General features: G+C 39.5%; 1 protein-coding gene across 5 annotated transcripts in view; it reads left to right on the forward strand.

Annotated features, from left to right (window-relative positions):
- Nucleotides 1–23,287, forward strand: part of LOC139477708 (sorting nexin lst-4-like) — a 63,686-nt gene that overhangs the window by 20,224 nt on the left and 20,175 nt on the right. For 3 of the 5 annotated variants that reach the window (XM_071260095.1, XM_071260094.1, XM_071260096.1), the window contains exons 2-11: nucleotides 9,043–9,129; nucleotides 9,420–9,494; nucleotides 11,673–11,939; nucleotides 12,845–12,957; nucleotides 13,225–13,321; nucleotides 13,681–13,806; nucleotides 14,707–14,821; nucleotides 21,333–21,463; nucleotides 22,308–22,411; nucleotides 22,782–22,885. In XM_071260095.1, coding sequence (XP_071116196.1) covers nucleotides 9,043–9,129; nucleotides 9,420–9,494; nucleotides 11,673–11,939; nucleotides 12,845–12,957; nucleotides 13,225–13,321; nucleotides 13,681–13,806; nucleotides 14,707–14,821; nucleotides 21,333–21,463; nucleotides 22,308–22,411; nucleotides 22,782–22,885 — 1,219 coding nt within the window. Of the gene's footprint in view, nucleotides 1–4,757; nucleotides 4,788–6,022; nucleotides 6,068–9,042; nucleotides 9,130–9,419; nucleotides 9,495–11,672; nucleotides 11,940–12,844; nucleotides 12,958–13,224; nucleotides 13,322–13,680; nucleotides 13,807–14,706; nucleotides 14,822–21,332; nucleotides 21,464–22,307; nucleotides 22,412–22,781; nucleotides 22,886–23,287 lie in introns of those variants that run through there. The other 2 variants (XM_071260091.1, XM_071260092.1) reach the window with 2 other exon arrangements.

Here is a 23,287-nt window from a genome sequence, read left to right on the forward strand (position 1 = left end):
ACTCATCCTAGAGATTGCCAGACGTGCACAAAGGTAATTAGATTGGAATTAGATTTTCAACATGGTCGATAAGGGGAGCAGCAGGGATTGTTTGGAGTGCACGGTTTATTGTATGAGGTGGAGCATACAGTCACTGATATAAGTGGTATCTACTATATGTGTCACTGTTTCACTTTATGAATGTTTTCTGATCTCATTAACATGATTAAGCTGACATGTATATGAACTACTGTTTGAAGTTGTTTTACCCAGGTCACTCACTCAGGCTGATTCTGTCATCATGCATGTGTGCCAGGGATATTTCCCAATGGGATGTTTTGGATATTTTATTGAATGTTTGCAGATTAGATGTCTGAGATTTGGTTAATTCTATTAATATACATATCTAGTCCATGAATTTAGCTAATTGTATTGTTGATGAATCTATTTCTGATTGTGAAGAAAAATGGAATGAAATTAAAGTAAGATTTCATTAAAACTTGTTAAGTATGTTTATTTTAAACCTCTTCTTCCAAAAGCTTTGTTGCGACAAAAGGACAACTATACCCAGTTACCCATATTCATGATCGATGGACAGTGGTGGTATCAATACTATCATTGATTCCCTAATTCCTGACGTTGACAAATGTTTTGTGACTTCTTTTTTTGCAGTTGAGCCTATTTCAGTCCTGACCAAATTCACAACAGTTTTTTTTTAGTGGGTATGTTCATAGTCTTTATTTAAGGTAACCAGTGATGAAAGGATGGTTACCATCAACGGATGTAATGATACAGTTTGAGTAAGTGTCATTGTTAAGAAAAATGTATTTTCATTTACATTTAATGTTCGTCATGTTTGTGAAATTTCCAAACCATGTTGAAAATTGTTTTTTACATTCTGTTTAATACACACTTAGCTTCAGATAATAATTGATTTTTGATTTGGGGGAACAAACTGATTGTTGATAAAATTCCTACAGTTGGCCCTGTGGACTCACTCTTGTTGACCCAGACTGCATGTCAAGAGTTTGGCCTCAGATAATGACACTTGTGTTTCAGGTTACATGCCCATGACAAACATGGGACAGTAGGTCAGTAGTCCTGATGAGTTTCCTTGACAACTATATACAAATCTAGGTGGTTGCAAGTGAAATAATGGGTAGGTTACGTTAATATAGTTAATGGAAACACAATTAGTTAATTTTATGGTCTCACCATGCTTTCTACACCATGTACAAGATGCAGAGTGTGGATGTTTGGTATGGAGTCCAATTATGTGTGGCAGGTGTTCAAGGTCATCATTTATCAGTAACGAACATTTATCAGTATCCGTGTCCAACCTGATCTTCAGCAACTGTTTGCTGTCATATCCCTAGGATCACTAGTCACATGTAGTCAGGACACAGTGTGTGTAGGCTCCAGTCTCTCCCGAGTAGGGCCACAGTGGCCGACTCAGTTCCATTGTTCTATCTTCACAGGAAAAACAGATTAATGATTTGAGGAAAGAATTTCTTAATTGTTTATGATGGATGCCAAGGTAACCTACCATATACTGCATGCTTTTTACCTAAATACATCTATTTTTATACCTGATTTGCGATATACTCATGAAAACGTGTTTGTTTATTAGTTGTTTATGATGTTTTTAAGTGTTGTCTTATAAGAAATATACTGTGATGGTCTGTGCATGCATAAATAGCTATCATGGCTAAATAAAGAGTAATTATGACACAATGTACTGTGTAGGCTCTTTGAACCTGCTGAAAGTATTGCTTTGTGTTCAGTCTGGACCAGGTTATTTAGTGTAAGGCATGGGAACAAGCTTTGTTTGGCAATGAAGGAAGTATGTTGAAAATGCTTGTTGGTAAATCATGTTGGCTCAGACCCAGATGTATTGTGCTGTGATCTGACTTAGCATGTTGGCTCAGACCCAGATGTATTGTGCTGTGATCTGACTTAGCATGTTGGCTCAGACCCAGATGTATGGTGCTGTGGTCTGACTTACATGTTGGCTCAGACCCAGATGTATTGTGCTGTGGTCTGACTTAGCATGTTGGCTCAGACCCAGATGTATTGTGCTGTGGTCTGACTTAGCATGTTGGCTCAGACCCAGATGTATTGTGCTGTGGTCTGACTTAGCATGTTGGCTCAGACCCAGATGTATTGGGCTGTGATCTGACTTAGCATGTTGGCTCAGACCCAGATGTATTGTGCTGTGGTCTGACTTAGCATGTTGGCTCAGACCCAGATGTATTGTGCTGTGGTCTGACTTAGCATGTTGGCTCAGACCCAGATGTATTGGGCTGTGATCTGACTTAGCATGTTGGCTCAGACCCAGATGTATTGTGCTGTGGTCTGACTTAGCATGTTGGCTCAGACCCAGATGTATTGTGCCGTGGTCTGACTTAGCATGTTGGCTCAGACCCAGATGTATTGTGCTGTGGTCTGACTTAGCATGTTGGCTCAGACCCAGATGTATTGTGCTGTGGTCTGACTTAGCATGTTTGCTCAGACCCAGATGTATTGTGCTGTGGTCTGACTTAGCATGTTGGCTCAGACCCAGATGTATTGTGCTGTGGTCTGACTTAGCATGTTTGCTCAGACCCAGATGTATTGTGCTGTGGTCTGACTTAACATGTTTGCTCAGACCCAGATGTATTGTGCTGTGGTCTGACTTAGCATGTTGGCTCAGACCCAGATGTATTGTGCTGTGGTATGACTTAGCATGTTGGCTCAGACCCAGATGTATTGTGCTGTGGTCTGACTTAGCATGTTGGCTCAGACCCAGATGTATTGTGCTGTGGTCTGACTTAGCATGTTTGCTCAGACCCAGATGTATTGTGCTGTGGTCTGACTTAGCATGTTGGCTCAGACCCAGATGTATTGTGCTGTGGTATGACTTAGCATGTTGGCTCAGACCAAGATGTATTGTGCTGTGGTATGACTTAGCATGTTGGCTCAGACCCAGATGTATTGTGCTGTGGTCTGACTTACATGTTGGCTCAGACCCAGATGTATTGTGCTGTGGTCTGACTTACATGTTGGCTCAGACCCAGATGTATTGTGCTGTGGTCTGACTTACATGTTGGCTCAGACCCAGATGTATTGTGCTGTGTTGCCTGACTTAGCATGTTGGCTCAGACCCAGATGTATTGTGCTGTGGTCTGACTTACATGTTGGCTCAGACCCAGATATATTGAATCAGATCTTAGTTCTTGCTACCGCTAAACAAAGATCTGAGGACATCCCATTACGGGTCACATCAGACCGACATTGCGCGAACTTTGACTGACCAATGGAATGTCCAATCAGAGGGCAGTCTTCTTGTGCTTTACGGCACTACATGTAATTTCAAATTGTCGACCTTGCTTCGCAAAATATTTTGACCAATGAGGTTGTATGATCAGAAATCACATTCCGACTGTCAATTCCTGATCTGGTAAGCCATGCTCTGATTATTCGGATGAAATCGTTCTGACGTGACCCCTAATAGGATGTCTTCAGATCTTTGTTTAGCGGTAGCGAGAACTAAGGTCTGATTTTAATGAGATTGTTCTTTATTTATTTTTAACAAAAAATCTGAGTTCCACTTGGATATGGAATCTCCAATTGTGCCATTAAATATCTCCTCTACTTACTGAAGATACCAGATATTCAGTGGGTCAGATCACCATGGGCCATGACCTAAAGTATGATATGTCCCTGAGCATCTGAGCAGTAAGGGATCAATTAACCATGACAACCCTGTATTAATAGAGCCAGGCCCATCTCTCTCACAGGTTTTATCCTGCTTTGTGGCCCCGGCCTTGTTGTGGACACACATACTAAATAAGATTGTGTTTAGATCTTGGCCTACATCCTTTGAGATAAGAAATTGTGATAATTTTTTTTATAAAAATTGACTTTCACTTTGTGTTAGTTCATTGGAGTATGAACCTTCATAGAGTGAGGGCCAAACTGTATGAAAGTCAGAGCTTCCAATGAACTCACACAAAGCGAAGGTCAATTCTTAAATATATATACATGCATAAGCCTCTTTGGTGATAATGGATATGTATACAATTAGAATTTAGATCATGTTTAAAGGGTGGAATTCAGACATAACAATACCATTTTAAATTTGCAAAATGTCAACAAAGGAACCAGGAATGGAGATGTCCCACTGCCTTAAAGACAAAATTGGTCAGTAGTGAAGGTGACTGTAGGACACTATCACAAGGACTCATGATTAAATAAAGTGCATATAAGTGTTTTTAATGTATATAGAAAAGACAAAAGACCAAAGATGAACTGTATTATTTACTCAACTGGTTTCATGACTATGATTTTCATATGACTAGTCCTCCTCCAGAACATTTACAGATTTGCCTTGACATGCATGATATTTGAAAAGCCTTCGGTTGGCATTATGACCATGATCTTTATCATGGATATCATGGCAGGGACATATTAGGATAATCATGATAAAACATATTTAATTTTCAGAGGTCAATTGTGTACATATACATTCTCCTGATAGGTAATCAGTGTATTGTTGATTATGCTATGTTGCATTTCATGTACATTAGGGGCAGGTAAACTCCTCAAATCAGCTGATCACACAAGCCCGTTGATCACATAGAAGACTGCCATTGTTCAGTCATATTAAGCCTGGTCTGAGACAGTGAATTAAGTTGTTTGATGAGGACTAGGGCAATTCATTGAATGTCATATTAGCTTTGTCTTGTGTCAACAATTTCGACATTATTGACTTGTGTTCTCCATTTCAATGCTGCCAGGATGAGGACGACTTGCCTGTTATGTTTGAGGTGATGTACTTGAAGTTGTCTCCCTTTGTGACCCAGACCCACAAGAGTTCCTTGCATGGCCTGTGCAGCTGTGAAGCCACATCTGATTTACAAGGATCGGAGTGATTTCCTCCAGTCCCCATGCCCTCCCTCCCTCCCTCTCCTTGCTTGTTGTGTTGACAGTCATCAGGATAATATGGCATTTCTTGTTTTTCTTGTGCCATTCAGTCTGTATGATAATCAGTAATCATGGTAATGTTGTTGTGAAAACGTGTGTTGATTTCATATTCTAGATTTGTTTGTTTTTACTCTTGATTTAATGAACTTGAAGTGTCTTAAATATTTCATTATAGTTTCTTTTTTCTTATTCAATGTGGCATGTTTATTCTTTATTCAATCTAATCACAAAAACTATGTAATGCCCAATGTGCCTTGCCTCCCCCCCCCCCCTTAATTGTTAAGTAAATTGTAGAGGAAATATGCAACAGGCTACAAAAGAAAACAACATATTTTATGTTCCTGGTGAATGGTGGATTACTTTCTGGACATTTGAGATATAACCAAAACAGTTGCTATCCATCTTCCGAAGTGACAATAAAAAGTCTGTTTGGGTAAATTAAAATTTTATTTCCTCACAATAGCTCATGGAAGATTATTATCAATGACACATTTTTTATATTGATAATCTAAATACTTCTTCACATCAACAATAATTCTGCTAATCGATCTTCTTAGCCAGCCCTAGTTCCTAGTTGTGTTAAGCCAACTCATGCACTCACTTGGCAGCAGCAGTTACTGGTGTCACCTGATACAGATGTTTGTCAAATATTGTAACATGTGTGACAAGTAATGTTGCCAGTCTTGTACAAGTGCTAGTGATGTACATCTGTACCAATGTGCATAGCCCTTTACCAAACACTAGCTCCATATCATTTGGGCAAAGCACCTGCACTTGTGTCCAAGTATTGGCAAGTATACAGCATGATAAATGTGTACATATTGAGTTTAATGAGATCAGGTTATATCAAGTGACATCAGCACGGGTGATGTTTCCCCAGGAAGATAATATCCATTACTCATGTCATACTTACATTGCATCATTCTATTGTAAAACATGTTCTTTATCACTTGGTTTACAAAATAGCATGTGTGTAGGATTGGCAGATCAAAAAAAAATTCTGAAAGTTAAATTATTCCGCCACATTTGTCTAATTGGATTGGTAGATCCTTTCACCAAGTAATATAAGATACTAGTGTTAATATCTCTGAAGATGATATGCTTGTTTGCTGAGTTAGCTGTGGTAAGACTCAATAGTTACAACAGTACAACAGTACTAATGCTGTGTTTATTAATGTGATCTGTAGGCCATGTGCTTTGAATGTACACATATTATCAACACCCCACGGATAAATGAACAGTAAGTCAGCATGCATGTGTACATTTATGCATGTGTTGTATGACTTTGTATTATTGTCCCACGCCACGAAGGGGGAGGGGTATATAGGAATGTCTGTCTTTCTGTCACGTTTCGTTTCAAGAGCATAACTCGGAAACCGTTAAATATTTTATTATAAAACTTTGCATATGTTTGAAACACATGCTTAACTGGAGCTGTAATTTTTTTTTACATAATTTTGTTTCCTTGGCAACAAGCTGGACTGAGACTCAAATACATGTAGCATCCATTTCCGGAGCATAGATCGAAACCGCTGCTTATTTTATTATGAAACATTGCATATGTATCAGACACATGGTGAACTGGTGCCTTTGGATGTTTTGGTATTTCTAGACAAAATATTATTTGTTTCCTTGTTTTACTAAGTGCATAGTGGCCAAAAGGTTTTTCAGAAACTACTGAAGTTTCATGCATGAAACTTTGCATGCTTGTCTAAGACACACAGATGAAAAAATGATGCCTTAATTATTATTATTTTCATAGTTGCACAACCATTCTCCATGCTTTAGAATTTGTGCTTCCTGCTTCCAGTGCATGCATTTAGAAAATCAGCTTCAATTCTAATGTGCCTGATGGCAGGGGATAGTGATAACACTGTTTTCTTGTTTAATGTTTAAATCAATTCCAAAGTTATGATATAAAATGGTTATGTTTTCTTCTGTAAATGTTTGCACAAGCAGTGTTCAACATGTTCAAGACATAATCATCATTATAATAGCATGATAAGTAAGTAGGGTCTTGTACATAATTGCAAGAATGTCATTTATTTGTTTGGGTCTCATGTCAGCTAACTTATCTTAGGCCTGTCGTGCTTATCTACATTATCTCCAGTAGAGTGTTCCTTGTTGAATGAACTGTGCCACAGTGCCCTTGCATGAGTTGCAACCTCACTGTATTATGGAATCAATTACTGTTGATAAACTCAAGGTGCTAGTTTCTGTTGTTGTCTTATTGTTCAAATTCATCTCAACTCCTTAATGGGTATACTCAGGGTAAATTGAAAATCAAACATGCATAATCAGCAATAGTCATAATCAATATCATTGTTCAGTAATGTGTTTTCATGGGGAGTTTGTGGAAATATGGTTATAAAACTTAGATGATAATTCTGCTCTATTGACAAACAATTAAACTCTCATTTAGAACATTTGCTGCCCAGGCCGCACTCAACCTGTCACCATGCATGCCTTTGTGGCATTACATTTTATATATTGTGGAATTAATCAGTTGCAACATCAAAGTCAAATGGTGCAATGTATTGTTTATCTTTGATATGGTTGACAATGGTCTAAGCCTGTTATTTTCCATATTGTGCAGCTTTGCAGCTTTGAAAGGTGATGAATGTATGATATACACTAATAGGCAGAAATAAGAACATTGGAGAAAGGTCAGAGAATGGTCTCTAAACATATCCTGATTTATGTTGATGAACAGGAACCTGTCGTGATTATTGCTATTTTTATTATTGAAAGTGAAAGGAAATCCGGTGTTATAGACCTTGCCTGTTCACTTTTTAGCCACCCTCAGTACCACATTGTACCCCTTGCGTCACAACATTGCCCTAGTTCTCTGCTTACAAATACATAAACTAGGCCATTTGGTGACCACATGATTGAATGATAGCACTTGATCATACTAAATGGCAGGAAGCAGATCGGACAGCAAACTTACCATGCTTACCATAGTTATGCTCGTAACATGTTTACCGGTAGTTGGAACAGGTGAAATAAATGTTAGGCAATATCATGATTAACATTTAGAAATTATTTGGAAATAATGTAATTGTCTTTAGCTTAGAAATAAATGTATCTTCTGATCATAAGAGATGGAAAACACATTTTAAAACCATGTTGTTTGAATATTCAGTTTGTTACCAGTTTTGAAGTGTTCATCATGTCAAAGTATAACTGCTCCTGGATAGTGAGTGACGTCACTGTCCTGTATACCAGCCACTGCACTAACACCATTAACATTATATTTTGGAATGTGCTCAGAAATATTTTTTATGCCAAGTAAGATTGGCAGTCAGTTTTTTTTAAAGTTAAAAAACCTTTTCAAATTTTGTTTTGTTTGTTTATTTATGAATGGTGTTCTTATTGGAATCAATCCGGTAGTTGTGCTATATTGCTGCCCATGTGCTTGCAGCATGCCTGATGAATGGACTCTTCCTGTGTGATTCATAAGATAAATGGAATTATCCTACATCTCCCCACACTGCCAGACTGTTTACTGTCTGAATGCCTGAATACCCCATGTCTGTAACCTCACCCAGCCTGGCCAGCACTGACATTTCCCCCTGTAGGACTACACACTGGTCCTGATGTATCCAGCATTACACACCTGCCTCATGTCGGCATCCATGCCTCTCGTATTGGAAATGTTTATGTTTATTAAATTGGCATTATAGTGTTGCATGTATGACATGGTGTACCATTTACTTAACTTTATGTTTTCTCTTTGTATAAGTATGATAAGTGCTTACTGTGCTTGAGATAACTGGAAGGCAAATGACCATTCATTGATGAGCAGAATGAGTCGTGTGGTCCCCTATTTGACCCATATACACATATGTTGCCATCAATCTGAAGCTCTGGGCTGCAGGCACAACAGCTTACTCTGGCAGACTTATCCCTCCGTTCTACCTGTTGTGATTAATGGCATCTAGGACCTCACTGGGGGGTGGAGACATTCACATCTAATATTTTTCATTTATAGCAAAGGACTTCAAATCTCTGAGAAATGTGTAACAATTTGACATTTAAAATAAAAAACAAAAACGGTTGAAGATATCTTAATTTTCATGTTGGTCCTATTTACAGGCGACTGCCCTATACGACTTCGATGGGGACACACAGAATGGAGAACTGAACCTGGCCGCAGGGGAGACAATCTATGTGTTGAGACAGGTAGGTGTCTGGGCACAGCCCCAGTCAGTTAAACAGACAGCAAGACGCTAAACAGTAAATTGCAAATAATTTCTCTATGTGTTTTTAGAATAATTATTACCATTATTCATATGAGTTCTTAACCATTAAGTAAACAGGAATGCTGATCACTTTCAAAATATCATTTGCTCAAGAGCCCGCCAGGATGCATTTGCACTGACTGTTTGGGTAAGAGGAGTAGTTAAGGGGGCACTTAGGTGCCTGCTGAGGTGTTCGGCAATAGGTGTTAGAAACCACCTTTGTTGTTGTAGGACATAGGAGAAGGATGGTGGGAGGCCAAGAATTCCCGAGGGGATCAAGGTCTTGTGCCAGAGTCGTACCTGGAGGTGAGTCCCAGTAGTCATGGCATTGCTTGTATAGAAGAACGTGTGGTGATGATCAGTAGAGGCTGTAATGTAAGCCACTGCTTGTACCAGTCACTGCACTACACAAGATTAACCTTGCACTATGTTCATGGTGGCTTTATATGCATTACTGATCATCTGTGTAGACGATACTCTTTTAAGTGTTTTCAATTTTTGAGTATAGTGCGCACCCATGTATAATGCGCACCCCCCGCTAAAAAAATTTCGCTTATCAAAAAAATATTACACTGTACCCTTCAGCAAAGTCCGGTAAACGAACGGGTGATGAGAAACTTGGTCAGTACAAATTCGAAATTTGAGATAAAAAATCACCAGACATGTTGATTTACCGTTTAAATTGTATTTTTTCTTCTGCTAGGCATTGTTTTCCATCCAGGGATTAAGATTACCTTCTGTATTTTCTCGTAAACTAAGCCCAAAACAGCAATCAGCTGTACACACGTTTTCTTGGAATCTACCGGTGATTGGGTCAAGACATACCCAATGATATATAACTTTACAGGATTTTAATGCAAGGATCGGCAAAAATTGTATCTGAAACTATTTTTTTATCAGGAATAAAATATTCCAATATCTTGTTAATTAAGTTGCAGCTTTTACTAAACATATTTTAAATAATAATAACCCTAAGCGAATCAGCTGATCGCTATTGCCGGTTATTATTTTTCACATGGAACCAGTCTGACCAGTCACCGTCAAGGCACCCACGCACGTGATCGCGTCGCGAGAACTAAGTGTTGGCATTTATGATACATGTATCCATTCTCTGTCAACTAAAGTTTGTTTCAAGGCATCAATAGCGGTAATCTGACCGTGGTTGCTGTATAATCAAAGTGAGTTGCGCAATCACCTGATCGCTTCACACACGATTTTGCAGAAATTAATTAAAACAATATTAAAAGTAATTTTGAATAAAATAAATGAAATAAGTTACAAAGATAAGTCCAGATATCCAAAGAACACTTTTTTATAGCCAGACAGTGTAATTACATGATTAATTTGCTTACTTCAGTATGGATTTGTTGACATGGTATTTGCGGTGTTACGTGCTCATGGTAATGTCTTTCCATGGGGGGGGGGGGGGACATCAAAACTCATTATTTCGTGTATAATGTGCACACACCCCTCTACACAGCTGTGTTTTTTGGAAAAAAAAGTGCGCACTATCCTCAAGAAAATGTACATGAAACTTTAAAATTGCAAACAAAATCTGTTGACAATTTCAGATTTGGATAAAAATGCATGGAATTTGGCTTAAATATGATAATGTTTGAACCTTAATTATTAAGATCATTGCAGAAAAGAAAAGAAAGAAATGATGAATAAGAAAACTGTACAAATGTACACATCTAAGCATTTCAAATGCTGTAATAGTCAACTCTGGACATAGTGAAGTCCTGAGGCAGTCATGTGGCGGGGAGTTCCGAGTGACCAACTCAGTACCTTTGCCTGTGATTCATGAAGTTGGATATGCCAAGTGGGGTTTTTGAGTTGAGGGTTCCTGTGATTAACGAAGTTGGATATGCCAAGTGGGGTTTTTGAGTTGAGGGTTCCTGTGATTAACGAAGTTGGATATGCCAAGTGGGGTTTTTGAGTTGAGGGTTCCTGTGATTATCGAAGTTGGATATGCCAAGTGGGGTTTATGAGTTGAGGGTTCCTGTGATTAATGAAGTTGGATATGCCAAGTGGGGTTTATGAGTTGAGGGTTCCTGTGATTAATGAAGTTGGATATGCCAAGTGGGGTTTATGAGTTGAGGGTTCCTGTGATTAATGAAGTTGGATATGCCAAGTGGGGTTTATGAGTTGAGGGTTCCTTGGAATCATCATAGTTCTAAAAGCGATTGACTGTTGTAATATGATTAGGCAAGAGCCATTTATTTTCTTCTTGGGTGGATTTTCTTACTCTATGTATACACATGCTACCATCAGTGAGGTGCAGGAGGTCAATGAACAAGTCAATGGAAATGCCATCAGTGTTGAGTTGAGGTAAATTGTGCAGAGAGAATTTAGGGGAGGTAATCCATGAAACATGACAGACCCACTACTAAATTCAAGGAAAGAAGCCCTCAGGTAGACTGATGATTTTCCTCTAAGAATGATTGGTAGCACAAATATTCTTGATCAATATTAATGTTTCAGGTGGTGTCAATACCCGAGCCTGAGTTCCCACCTCCACCAGTGCCCTTCCCAGCTACTATCCCCTCTACCATCCCAACAGCCGTCCCAGCCACCCGTCCAGCAGACCTAACCCCAGCTGCCAATGGGTGGGGGGGAGCGTACAACCAGAATGGCCAGCACGGTGCCATGCAGCAGCAGCAGCAGCAGAGCTATGATGAATGGGACGAAGACTGGGATGACGATGAAGATGATCAGTCCAGCAATAGCACCACTGGAGGGGCAAATCAGGTACCATCAGTACACATGGTTACTTGGGTAGGGGTTTGGATGTGTGAATTGGGGGTGCGGCAGTAGCCAGTGGTTTGTCAGCACCACACTCATGGATTTCCTTAAAGTCACTTTGGGCGTTCCTCCCATACCATACTATGCTATCATACAGTGACAACTAAAACACTGTTATAAACATAGAAAACAGTTAAGCTGATTTCACAAATTGTCATGCTCTTTTACACTCTATAATGCAAGTGACTTTGTTCGAAATGTCCCTCTGTTCTCCCAGCCGTGAATGGATACCTGGTAGGATGAGATTGTAATGTGACAGTTAATCTTCTGGCGCCTCACTGGCAGCTTGGGTTGTATACTCCCCAGGCAGCTGAGAATGAAAAGCAAGTGCACACTGATCCATAGACCGGGGTAATGTAAGTGCCTTGAGCATGCACCCTGGCACAAAATAAGTACACACATTATAATTAATTATTAATATATAAAATCTTATGTTACTGTATAGCTAAACAATCTTCATGGTAAAGGGTGAATCTGGAGAAGTATTATGTTTGTATTTATTACATCTGTATGCATGGTAAGTGTGTGCAGAAACCTTTTACCCATACAAATATGGCACAAATGGATGCAGCAATGGCGTGATGACATGTAAAACATGCCCTCCCCTTGCACTTACAGACATATTGTTCTATCACCCAGATTGAGTTGAGGAAGGTGATCAAATCTCCTGGCCATGCTCACCTTACACTCATCCACAGCAGATTATTGAAGCTGTTTTTGCTGCCTAGGGTGTGCGGTTTGTTTGTCACACTATTATGCAGTTCTTGGGGATTCTTTAAAGTCAGAATACAACCGTCATACAGACTTGCCTAAGCTTCAGCTTCAGACATCAGATGACTGTTTTGTTGTAGGACCTCCAAGGATCAGGATCATTTGGTCTGTCAGTGCCAAAGAGGGAACACAAGGCCCACTCCCCCACCTCTGAAATGTCCAAATATGGTACCATTAAGAGCAGCTTTAATAGGTGAGAGTAACAGAATTTATGGTTCATGCTATGAGAAAATGCAGATTATCTTTCCTGGGGGAACTCAGTTTGAAAGTTCAGTGTTTCTGTGGGTTCTTCAGGATGACTGCGTGTGGGGTAGTCTAGTTGTCAGTTGGTTGAGTTACAAGTTGCTTACTTTCATTTAACACTTTATTATGATTATTGCTTGTTGATCTCTTTATGAAACTATTGCAAGATTATTATAAAAGGCAAAATGAAATCAGCTTTCTGATACTGCTGTTGCAGATGGTCTCACTTTGCCAAGTCTGGTGGCGAGGCCTTCATGATGGGCCAGAACACAGGGAACACACGAGTAGCTGAGAGTGACCTCATCAGGATGATTGTAAGACAGCACTGCAACCAATTGTAGCTTCCATATGCTTGACTTTCGGAATCATTTGTAGGCACTAATTCCTACTCTTTAACTTCATGTGAGTGTTGTGGAGGACACTGGATGTGTGGAGCCCAAGAATGGACAATCATCCTAACAGATAGATTAAGTAGAATCATTTTTGTTAAACAGTTGCTGGTTCAACATGTTTAAGGAATCCTAGTTACTTAAAGTCTCTTGTATATATGTAACTGTGCCTAACAGAAACAGACAGGGTCACTGTAATAAACAGGAAACTTAGTAAAATAGGTAGGATTCAGTTCTTCAAAGCAAAGATGGTGGGGTGTTGGAACCTTTGCTTGTATTTCCAGGAAACAATTGATGGGCCGGAGTGGACCCCCATACAGAGCCAGTACACATGTGAGGTGGCATCGCCAAAGAAGGAGAGCAAAATGAAGGGACTCAAAAGTTTTATTGCATACCAGATAACTCCATCAGTGAGTAGTGCAGGCCAACGCACGTCCATTCTCTTTCCTTGAATAGATACCAACTAACGTTTATCAGGAATTTTGTGTTACTTTGTAATTACATTTGTTTCAGTTTTAAGCTGATTTGATATTATTATGATATTGTATAGATAACATTAATACGAGACATTTGAAAATGACCTCCATGTCAACATTCTTTTCTTAGTGAAGGAAGGTAATGTGTGAAGATTTCTTCCCTCTTATCTACTTGAGCTGAAATTCTACACTGAAGTCTGATATGAAATGTATAGCAAAACTTTGTTCATGATACTACATAATTGAAAACAATTAGGGTTAGCATATCAAATTATCGTTGAGAATAATTCTTCCAAGTTGTGTCCCTGGATCCATACTTTTCATCTTTGTGCACAGTGTCTACAGCGAGGACAAGTTTTCTCAGTAACTAGTGAAGTTATGTGAATGAAAGTTTGCATACTTAGCTGAAAGATACTTGTCAAGACTGAGTATGAAATATGGTGCCGTTAATTCTTTTTACAGAGTTATGGCCTTTGATCTATGCTTTTCAACCTTAGTGTGTAGTGTCTGCACTGGGGACAAGTTTTCTCAAGTTTTTTACATGAATGAAAGTTTGCATTCTTATCCAAGTGATACTTGTTATGACTGAGTTCGAGAATTGGTGCCATTAATTATTTTTTCCAGGGAATGGGCCTTTTGTGTGTAAACAAAGCAAACCTAGTGCCTGTCTCTTCTTAAGGCTTTATAGGACTCTTGTTTTTGTTGACTACTATATGAACAAACAAAACTCTAATGTGCCCAATGGCGGGGGATAATTTGAACACTGTTTTCTTGTTGTAGTTTTGTTCTTGATTCATTCTAATAAATTCATGTAATAAACCTTTCTTTTTTAAGTTCAATGGTATTCAGGTCAGTCGAAGGTACAAACATTTTGACTGGCTGCACGAAAGACTGGAAGAAAAGTTTCCTTGCATCCCTATCCCTCCCCTCCCAGACAAGGCAATATCTGGTGAGTACCGACCGACACCCATAGCCCCTGCCCCTCCAGCTCCTACTGGAATGGTTTCCATGAAATAACATCTGTGTACAGTGAGAGTTGCTTCGTTGTCCAGTAGTTTACATTGTACAGCTTGTGTAGAGTCATGTCTGTCATGCCCAACTTCGGATCATGGGCTTAAATCCCAGATTCCCTTGATAATCAAGACCAAGTTGTATCTGACCCTCACTAAGTAACTGCTACATTAAACCCTAATGATTCTTTAAGGTTCCATTCAGAAGATAAACCTATTGTTATTTAGCCATAGTAGGCAGATACCTTGAAATATTCAAATATTCAAACTGACCTCCCTCAAGAAAATGAAGCAACCTATTGTTCTTAAGTACACCACTATTACCAGATCAGAAATTACTATGAATTGGAAATCTAAGCTCTGTATTTGAATTCATGGTAACCTAAGAAACATATTAGAATTTGAATTAATGTGAATAAGGCCTTATTGGAATAAGTCAGTGCACATGGTGACATTATTGACTTCATGTGGCCCCAGCTGTGATGTGATTTGTGCTGGACACTAGCTGAAGTGATATGTGTATCCAGCTGTGACATGTTACGAAAAGCCTGTGTAAATATAAACACACACCAAGAAATCATAAATACCATGATCCATTGATGATGCTACCTTGCCTGACATTCTCTCTTACCTCATGCAATTTTGAGTTATTCCCCTTTGAGTAATGATAAAAGAACTAAATAGATTATGTGTGATTGAGATATCATTTTAAAATTAATTGTAACATTGATATTCATAAAATATACATTATACATCACATTTAAATATTTGAAGGAATATATATAGTAAAACAGATGCAGTTCTACATCTTAATTCTAATTGTTTTGTCTATATTTTACATCAATATTGTATAGACAATAAATAAATGAGGGTTTTAGAAATATTTCCCAGCCTACGTCATACATTAATCTCTTTTTTCTTTTTTCTTTCTATTTTTTAATCGAGAATTCATACTGATAATTTTCTTTTACTACAGATGTTTATAGCTATATTATCAGACACGTTTGGTTATGTTACCGGTTAATGGAACTCCCAAACATCCATGAAGTTGATGGCCTCTTGTGTATGGATGGTGTCATTTCCACTTTGTTCCAACTGAATTTAATGGCATATCACTTGATGGAGATGTAATGACACATTCATGCATCATCAAACATGTTACAGTTTGATGCAACTGGGCCCAGGTCACGACGATTCTCAGTCTTGCTGGTACATATTGTTTAATATCGATACGAGACCTCATCCTAATACATACTTCTCTCGATCAGCCCTTGGGCCTTTCCAAAGTTATGTATCTTCGTCTTATTATTTCCAGTTCCAGTTTTCAGTTCAATTACAGGTTTGATTTTTACCACCAGTTTGACCCCACCCCCATGTGACATTACTTTCCTTGTACTATTCTTACTCCCTACCGGTATCTGCACACATCATAGGAATTGACATGAGTTGTGTCATGTTGAATGGAGGAGAACCTGTACAGATGTGTGTCTATCCTCCATCTACCGCCATCCTAGCACAACTTGAACAAGGTTAATGGAAAACAATAATCTGTTTTTATTAGTCATAGTCTAGCGTTATCAGAGAAAGAAATTAAAAGGTCATTGATAGTTTTATGTTTTTTAAATCATAATTTTTTTAACATTAGAGAATAAGTACAAAAATGAGTATATTATCCAATCCGCGGTATTGCTAGAATATTGCTAAAAGCAGCGTAAAACCACACTCACTAACTCATTCACTCACTCACTCACTCACTCACTCACTCACTCATATCCCGCTACTTGTATCTGCTCAAATGCAGCTGATTATTCCCCACCAGTGGACCTGTATGCATTCCGGTTATCTTTCTCAACTCCCTGGGGAGTTTTTACATCCATCTCACATATCGGTTATCCATTCCCTGCTGGGTAAACAGAGGCACATTTGAACTCAGCCACAATGATCTGTTCTTAATTTTGAACAAATGCTGATTATTTTGTTGAATTGATTATGTTAATACTTTGATGAAAGTCCAAGGATTTTGTCATCTATTGATGTTAAATTTGCCTTTTATCACAAATGTCCAATCTAGTGATTTGGACCAAAATGAATTTTAGTAACCAGTAATCATGGTAATAGTATCAGATATCATGTAACATCTGATTTGATTCTGTGGTAATATAATTTATTGTTTTGAATCTTCTGCCCAGCTTATTTTCATCATACATCATTATTGTATACAGTCATTAATGAAACTTGAATTTCAACATCTAAATCAACGTCTAGAGACAGGCTTGACAAATTGTCACATACGATGCAGTACATTTTATTATTAAGTTTGTAAATTTTTTACTTATCCTGCATTACTCCTTAAAGCATTCACTGCTTACCTTACGACAACAAAGACAGCGCTCAGCGATGGTCTTGGGTGAAAAAAAAGATAATGTTTCCATTTTCAACTCCTACTTTTTGCATGGACCATCCCTGCTGTCATGTCACCTTGATGACAAGCCACCTTCCTAACATCACTGCCTGTAGTGTAACAGCAGGGACACTCTCAGCTGAGCTCTTCAAATTGGATATTTTTAGACCGGCTATTAGGTTCCATTCCATGGGCTATTACTCTAATTTATGTCTGCGATGGGTGATGTATTCTATTCATATTTCTTTCACTATTTTGTGTATCAATATGTGGGTGATTTTGGTGTACAAAGACTTTGTCTTTTTTCCCGCCACGTGGCTTGTTGTTTTCTGCCATTCAATTTGTAGCTACATGTTTATAACATGTTTATGTGTATCAAGATACTGGTACTTTGGGGCATTACATAGAGTTTGTGTATCATTTCATTGTATACACTTTCAACTCGTAAAATATTTGCTGATAGATATTTGTAAAATTCTATGGCAATTCTTCAACTCTGTATCAACCAACAACTCCCTATTTATGTAACATATGCTTGCTCGGTGTACCATTTGTCGTGGTTAAAAATCTTTCAAAGATCCTCATCCACGTTGTTTGGCTTGCATGCAAATTTGCTCTCTGAACTTTAAGTGTGATGTTTGTTCACCTCTCTCTCCATCGTGTTTTGCTATTTATGGACAGGTCAAACACAAACATATTTTGCAGAAGTCCCGTCGTGTTGTGAGGAAAATGTCTCAGTCGCAGGATGCGAGCAACGGACATTCTTCTGTCATAACTATGCAACCGTTATCTTCGGTTGGTAATCATGGTAATATGGCTTCCGTAATAGTGACTGCAGACATTCACCCTCCTCCAATTTCAACAATGTTGGAGGCTCCTGTGATTATCATACCTGCTTCTTATTATCAGGTGACTAGGACTTCCATTGCAAAGGCCGCTTATGACACTTTTGTTGGGGGAGGGCAGACACAAGCCACGATCCAGTCGACACTGATGGGCGTCACTTCTCAAGGGCTGAGTTGAATGCAGCGCCTTCCTACCCCCAAGGGCACGTCTACGATTACATTAGCCTCAGGGCTGTCAGCATACCTCATTATGTCAGAAACACATGATCAGCTTAGTGCTATTCCACTTACTTATCCAGCAGCGCAACAGTAGTACTATTTTATACAATCATGTGGCAGCAGTCTATGGCACAATTGTACCCAACACCTGCACCTATGTACCAGACGCCAGCGTCAGCTAGAACTCTTACGCATGTGTCAGCGTCTACACCGGCATCTAACATTTACCAAACACCTGATGTGTATTCTGTTCAAACCATACACCCTTGGTTAGTGCCAATACTCCAGCTTGTACGTGGGTATCGTCGCACCAGCCCTTATCACCAGGTAAAATTTGATAGAGGAAGGGTTGAGCACCGTAGGAGAAGATGGGAGAGTGCGTCACCATTGTTCCAATTCTTTGGACTTATCAAATTGCTAGGATGGAGATTCCTCTGTTGAGTGGAATACTCATCTTAGCTTAGCACAAATACCTGAGTGGGTATCAGACTGTGTCAGTTGCGCCTTCCCCTGGTAATGGGGTTGATAAGAAGGATATTATATGGTCACATCACACCTCAATTCCGGTGGATCCGATGTTGACGGATATGGTTAGGGCACTGGACGAGGATTTTCGGGGTATGTACGTCAACCTTGATCAACTAGCATCCTGTTCATTGAACAAATCGCTGACACAACTAGAAGCGCTCTCATAGTTGATTTTTTTAACTTTTACAAAAACTTGTAGACAACAATTTGCTACCCATTATTCAACAGCCACATACACTCTTGTCAATGGCAAGTGTTGCAGGTGCCAAGACCTGTATTCAGCTATCAATCTACCGTCTCAACTGAGGACATTCTCAACTGGTGGTTGATAGTCGAGCGTCTCCTTATTCGGGCTAGCCCCGATTTTACATCTGTTTGTAAATGTTTCCCGGCAGGGGTGCTCTGTTACAGGGCCAGACAGCCTCAGGGTTGTGGTCATGCGCACAACAGATTTGGCATGTTAGTGTCAGATTTGGCAGAGTCTGGAAGCGCTCATTCTGGGCATCTCACATTGGCAGGAGCATGTACAGTCCACCCCACTCACAATGTCCACCGACAACAGCACAGTGGTGTGGTGCCTACGCAATCAAGAGATAATTAACACAAGCACTCCATTCTGCAACAGACGTTCAGGTTCTTTCATCTAGTGGATTGCATGAGACTATACTTCAGAGTCCAGTACATCCCCCGGCGTCGAAACATCCTGACCGATGATGACCTTTCTGTTCAGACAGGGTGGTTCCCAGAGAGTAGAAACTTCACTCAGGGGCAACTGATGATTGGGCAATCAAACACTGACCTGTTTGTGATGCACGAGAACCACCACCTGCTCCCAGATCTGCTGGCTAGGGTTTTCGAAGCATTCAGCGTCCTCTGTAAGGGCTAAAAGCATACGCTTTTTTTCCCTCTTGCATTACTTCCCAGGTTGATACTAAGGATCAAAGTTACAAAAGCATTGCTCTGACTTTGATCATGCCTTGGTGGACGATGAGGAGGTGGTTTGTTAACCTAAAAATAAACTTGCAGAAAATAAACTCCCAGAGTGGTCCAACCTACTCATCCACCCTCATGACAAACTAGCTCACCTATTATTATTCGGAGCGGACAGCTAAGGACATTATTTTGACACATCGTCCCTCTACCAGAGGGTTATGCGATGACAAGTGGCGACCATTTCTAACTTTTTTTTGATAAGGTAAAGGATCAAGATCACACATCACTCCAATTCCTAGCTGAATACCTCCTACACTTGCGTATCAAAGACATTTGAAGCGTACAATGTAATTGGTAGCGTTTAATTCAGTGTTGGCCGTTCTGGGAAATCGTAACATGACGAAGACCCCCAAAATACCGGCCCTACTTTAGGCTAGGGGATCAGAATACCAATTTCCGTTCCCCTGCGTGGGATTTGAATGTGGTACTTTGAGTACTCAAAGCATCCTCATTTTATGGCCTCACCAAGAAAACAATATTTTTCATGGCATTAGCCACTGTGGGTGAGCGAATTACATATGATCAACATCACCTGGGTCCGTTTTGAGCATGGTGCATCTTGGGTTGTGCTGGGATTTTATAGCAAAAAATCAACCACTAGGCAACCTAATCGTTCTTTCACTATACCATCAATTTCTACGATTATGGGAGTTGAAGATGAAGGTAAACTCCTCTGGTGTCCGGTGCGCACACTATGAGTTTGCATCCGCCGCTCCTAACTAGGCGTGGTTCGACGAAACGGTTATTCATACCTGTATTCCTTACGTCCAAGACTGAAGTTAGTCGCAATACCATATCTCTCTGGTTACGCGCAGTCATCCTTTAAGGCTTACCAGATCGCCAAACTTGATCCGCAAAGAGCGATTAATCCTCATGTAGTAACATGTAACGGAGTTTTCGCTCGTCATTATCTTTCGCGATGTGGCATTCGAAGACGTCAAAGGCGTGCACAGTTTTGGCCCTCTGGTAGTAGCCCAGCAGGTAACTAACCTTTGATGCAAATAATGAACTCGCCCTATACAGAGCTAGTCTACTTCCAGCGCAGGTCGTATGAGATAACCCAGTGGGTGAAATGATGACCAGCTTTATTTTAGTCAAGGTTTGGCTCAGTGACACAGTAGGTTGTTTTTTGGTGTGAATAATTGTTTTTTAAGCCTGGGTGACAGGCAGTGATATGAGGAAGGTGACTTGTCATCAAGGTTATATGACAGCGGCGATGGTCTAATGCAAAACGAAGGAATTGAAAATGGAAAAGAGCGCTGTCTTTGTTGTCGTAAGGTAAGCAGTGAATACATTCAAGGAGTAATGCAGGACAAGTATACAAATGTAAAAAATATTTAGATTTTGCTAATTTTGTAGTTTTGCGGAACTGCCATTCACATAAGACAGAGAGTGAGCCCTTGGACAGGAGCTAATGTCCTAGTAACCATGGTAAAACTATCAATGACAAGCATCTATCTACAGGTCGCTATGAGGATGACTTTGTGAACGAGAGGATGAGGCAGCTTCAGATGTGGGTGGACAGGATGGCCCGTCACCCCATAGTGTCCCAGTCGGATGTCTTCTCTCACTTCCTCACCTGTACAGATGAAAAGGTAGGTGTTTCTTGTACAAGCTTCCTTACCCCTGGATGGTGCAGCAAAACACTCACAGGGAAGTCCAGGAGCCAGGGCACTTTGTTCACGATGTCTTTGTAACATATTGACTTAATCTCTTTTGGGGGATGGGTCATCTCAATATGAATTAATGTATGGCATGAATTATGTCATTTTTCAGAGCACAGTTAATGTATGTAAAAAGGCCTAGCAGGTATGTTTAGTTGTTGTGTAGGCCTATACATTATGGACTGAAGGCTTAAACAGAGCTCCAGATAACTTTTTGAACAATTGAGTTTTTACTCGAAGGTTTCTATTTTAATTGGGTTATTACAATTTTCATTGGGTAACCAATATTTTTTCACTCATCTATTCATCACTCTATTGGGGTTTTCCCAAAATGAGTAAGCATTTTGAGATTTAAAAAAAATGAAATAATGTTTTAGATGTATATGATGGTTCTAAATGAGTCCTGACTCGGAAAGTGAATTAGCCAGTAATTGAGTTTCAGAAATTAACACCATTGTACGCATGCTGAAAAAGCTTCTTTGGGTATTTACGCGTGCTTTTTCCCAACAATTGAGTTTTTCATTTAATGCATGCGTTTCTGTATGTAAGTTAATTGAAGGTAATTGGGTTTTGAATAGTTTTGAGGGTTATTTTATGCAAATAAGCAGCTAATCTGTAGCTCTACTTAAATAACATTCCCACGACCTATCTAATAAATATCATGAATACATTTTGTACCATCTGATACATCAGAACTGTTAAAAGAAATTGATAGAAGTCCATTAACGCTATATATTAGTGCATATTCAAACTGTATTTGTAATGTGAATTTCAGAGATGGAAAGCTGGGAAACGAAAAGCTGAAAAGGATGAATTTTTGGGAGGAAAATTTTTTCTGTTATTACAAACCCCACCCCATCCACTTGATTTACGAGAAGTGTGAGTATATCAAACTGATTTTCTGAATATCGTTACTTCTATGGTCCTTGACACAATGCCAGTATCTGTAGACATCATCTCTCCGATGTGGAGGAAACTATCAATACATTTAACACAATAAGTTACAATACCAGTAGGGGCGGTTGGGTAGCCTAGTGGTTAAAAGCGTTCGCTCGTCACGCTGAAGACCCGGGTTCGATTCCCGACATGGGCACAATGTGTGAAGCCCATTTCTGGTGTCCCCCGCTGTGATATTGCTGGAATATTGCTAAAAGCGGCGTAAACCCATACTCACTCACTCACTACAATACCAGTAACTGTGATGTTCGACACAACTCACTGATTGAACTTTCCTATTTGCTGGTTACAGAGAACTTAAGATGGAGAACTTCTGCAAGTTTGTGATGAGTATGACGGAGAGTACAAAATCCTTCATGAATGTGCTACATGAACACACAAAGAAGCAATCAGGTGGTAAGTGGACGGACATCTGTGTGGTGTGGCCCAGCTGATGGCGACAGCCTCATCACTCCTTGTGTACAAGATAACAGTGTACACCGTACACATGCTGGGGAGGGGGGCATTGGTTATACTGCTATATAACATAGCTACGCCATGAATAGCCAAGAACAATGAAGAACAAAGTGTGGTATATTTCTCACGAAAACATTTCAAACATGCCCTCGCTACCATCGAAAATTGTTATTTTTGATAGGGAAGTGTCTAGTGAGTTGTTCCCCATAGAGGTATTTGGGCAACATAGGTAAATGCAGTGGTCAAACGACCGAACCCCAAAATAGAAGAGATATGACAATCGCTATTGGGAAAAAAGGTACAGATAATCAACTTGACAATTGTGAGAACATCCGATAAATA

The sequence above is a fragment of the Haliotis cracherodii genome, unplaced genomic scaffold, assembly GCF_022045235.1.
Source record: "Haliotis cracherodii isolate W230 unplaced genomic scaffold, xgHalCrac1.p SCAF_34, whole genome shotgun sequence".
NCBI classification, from domain to species: domain Eukaryota; kingdom Metazoa; phylum Mollusca; class Gastropoda; order Lepetellida; family Haliotidae; genus Haliotis; species Haliotis cracherodii.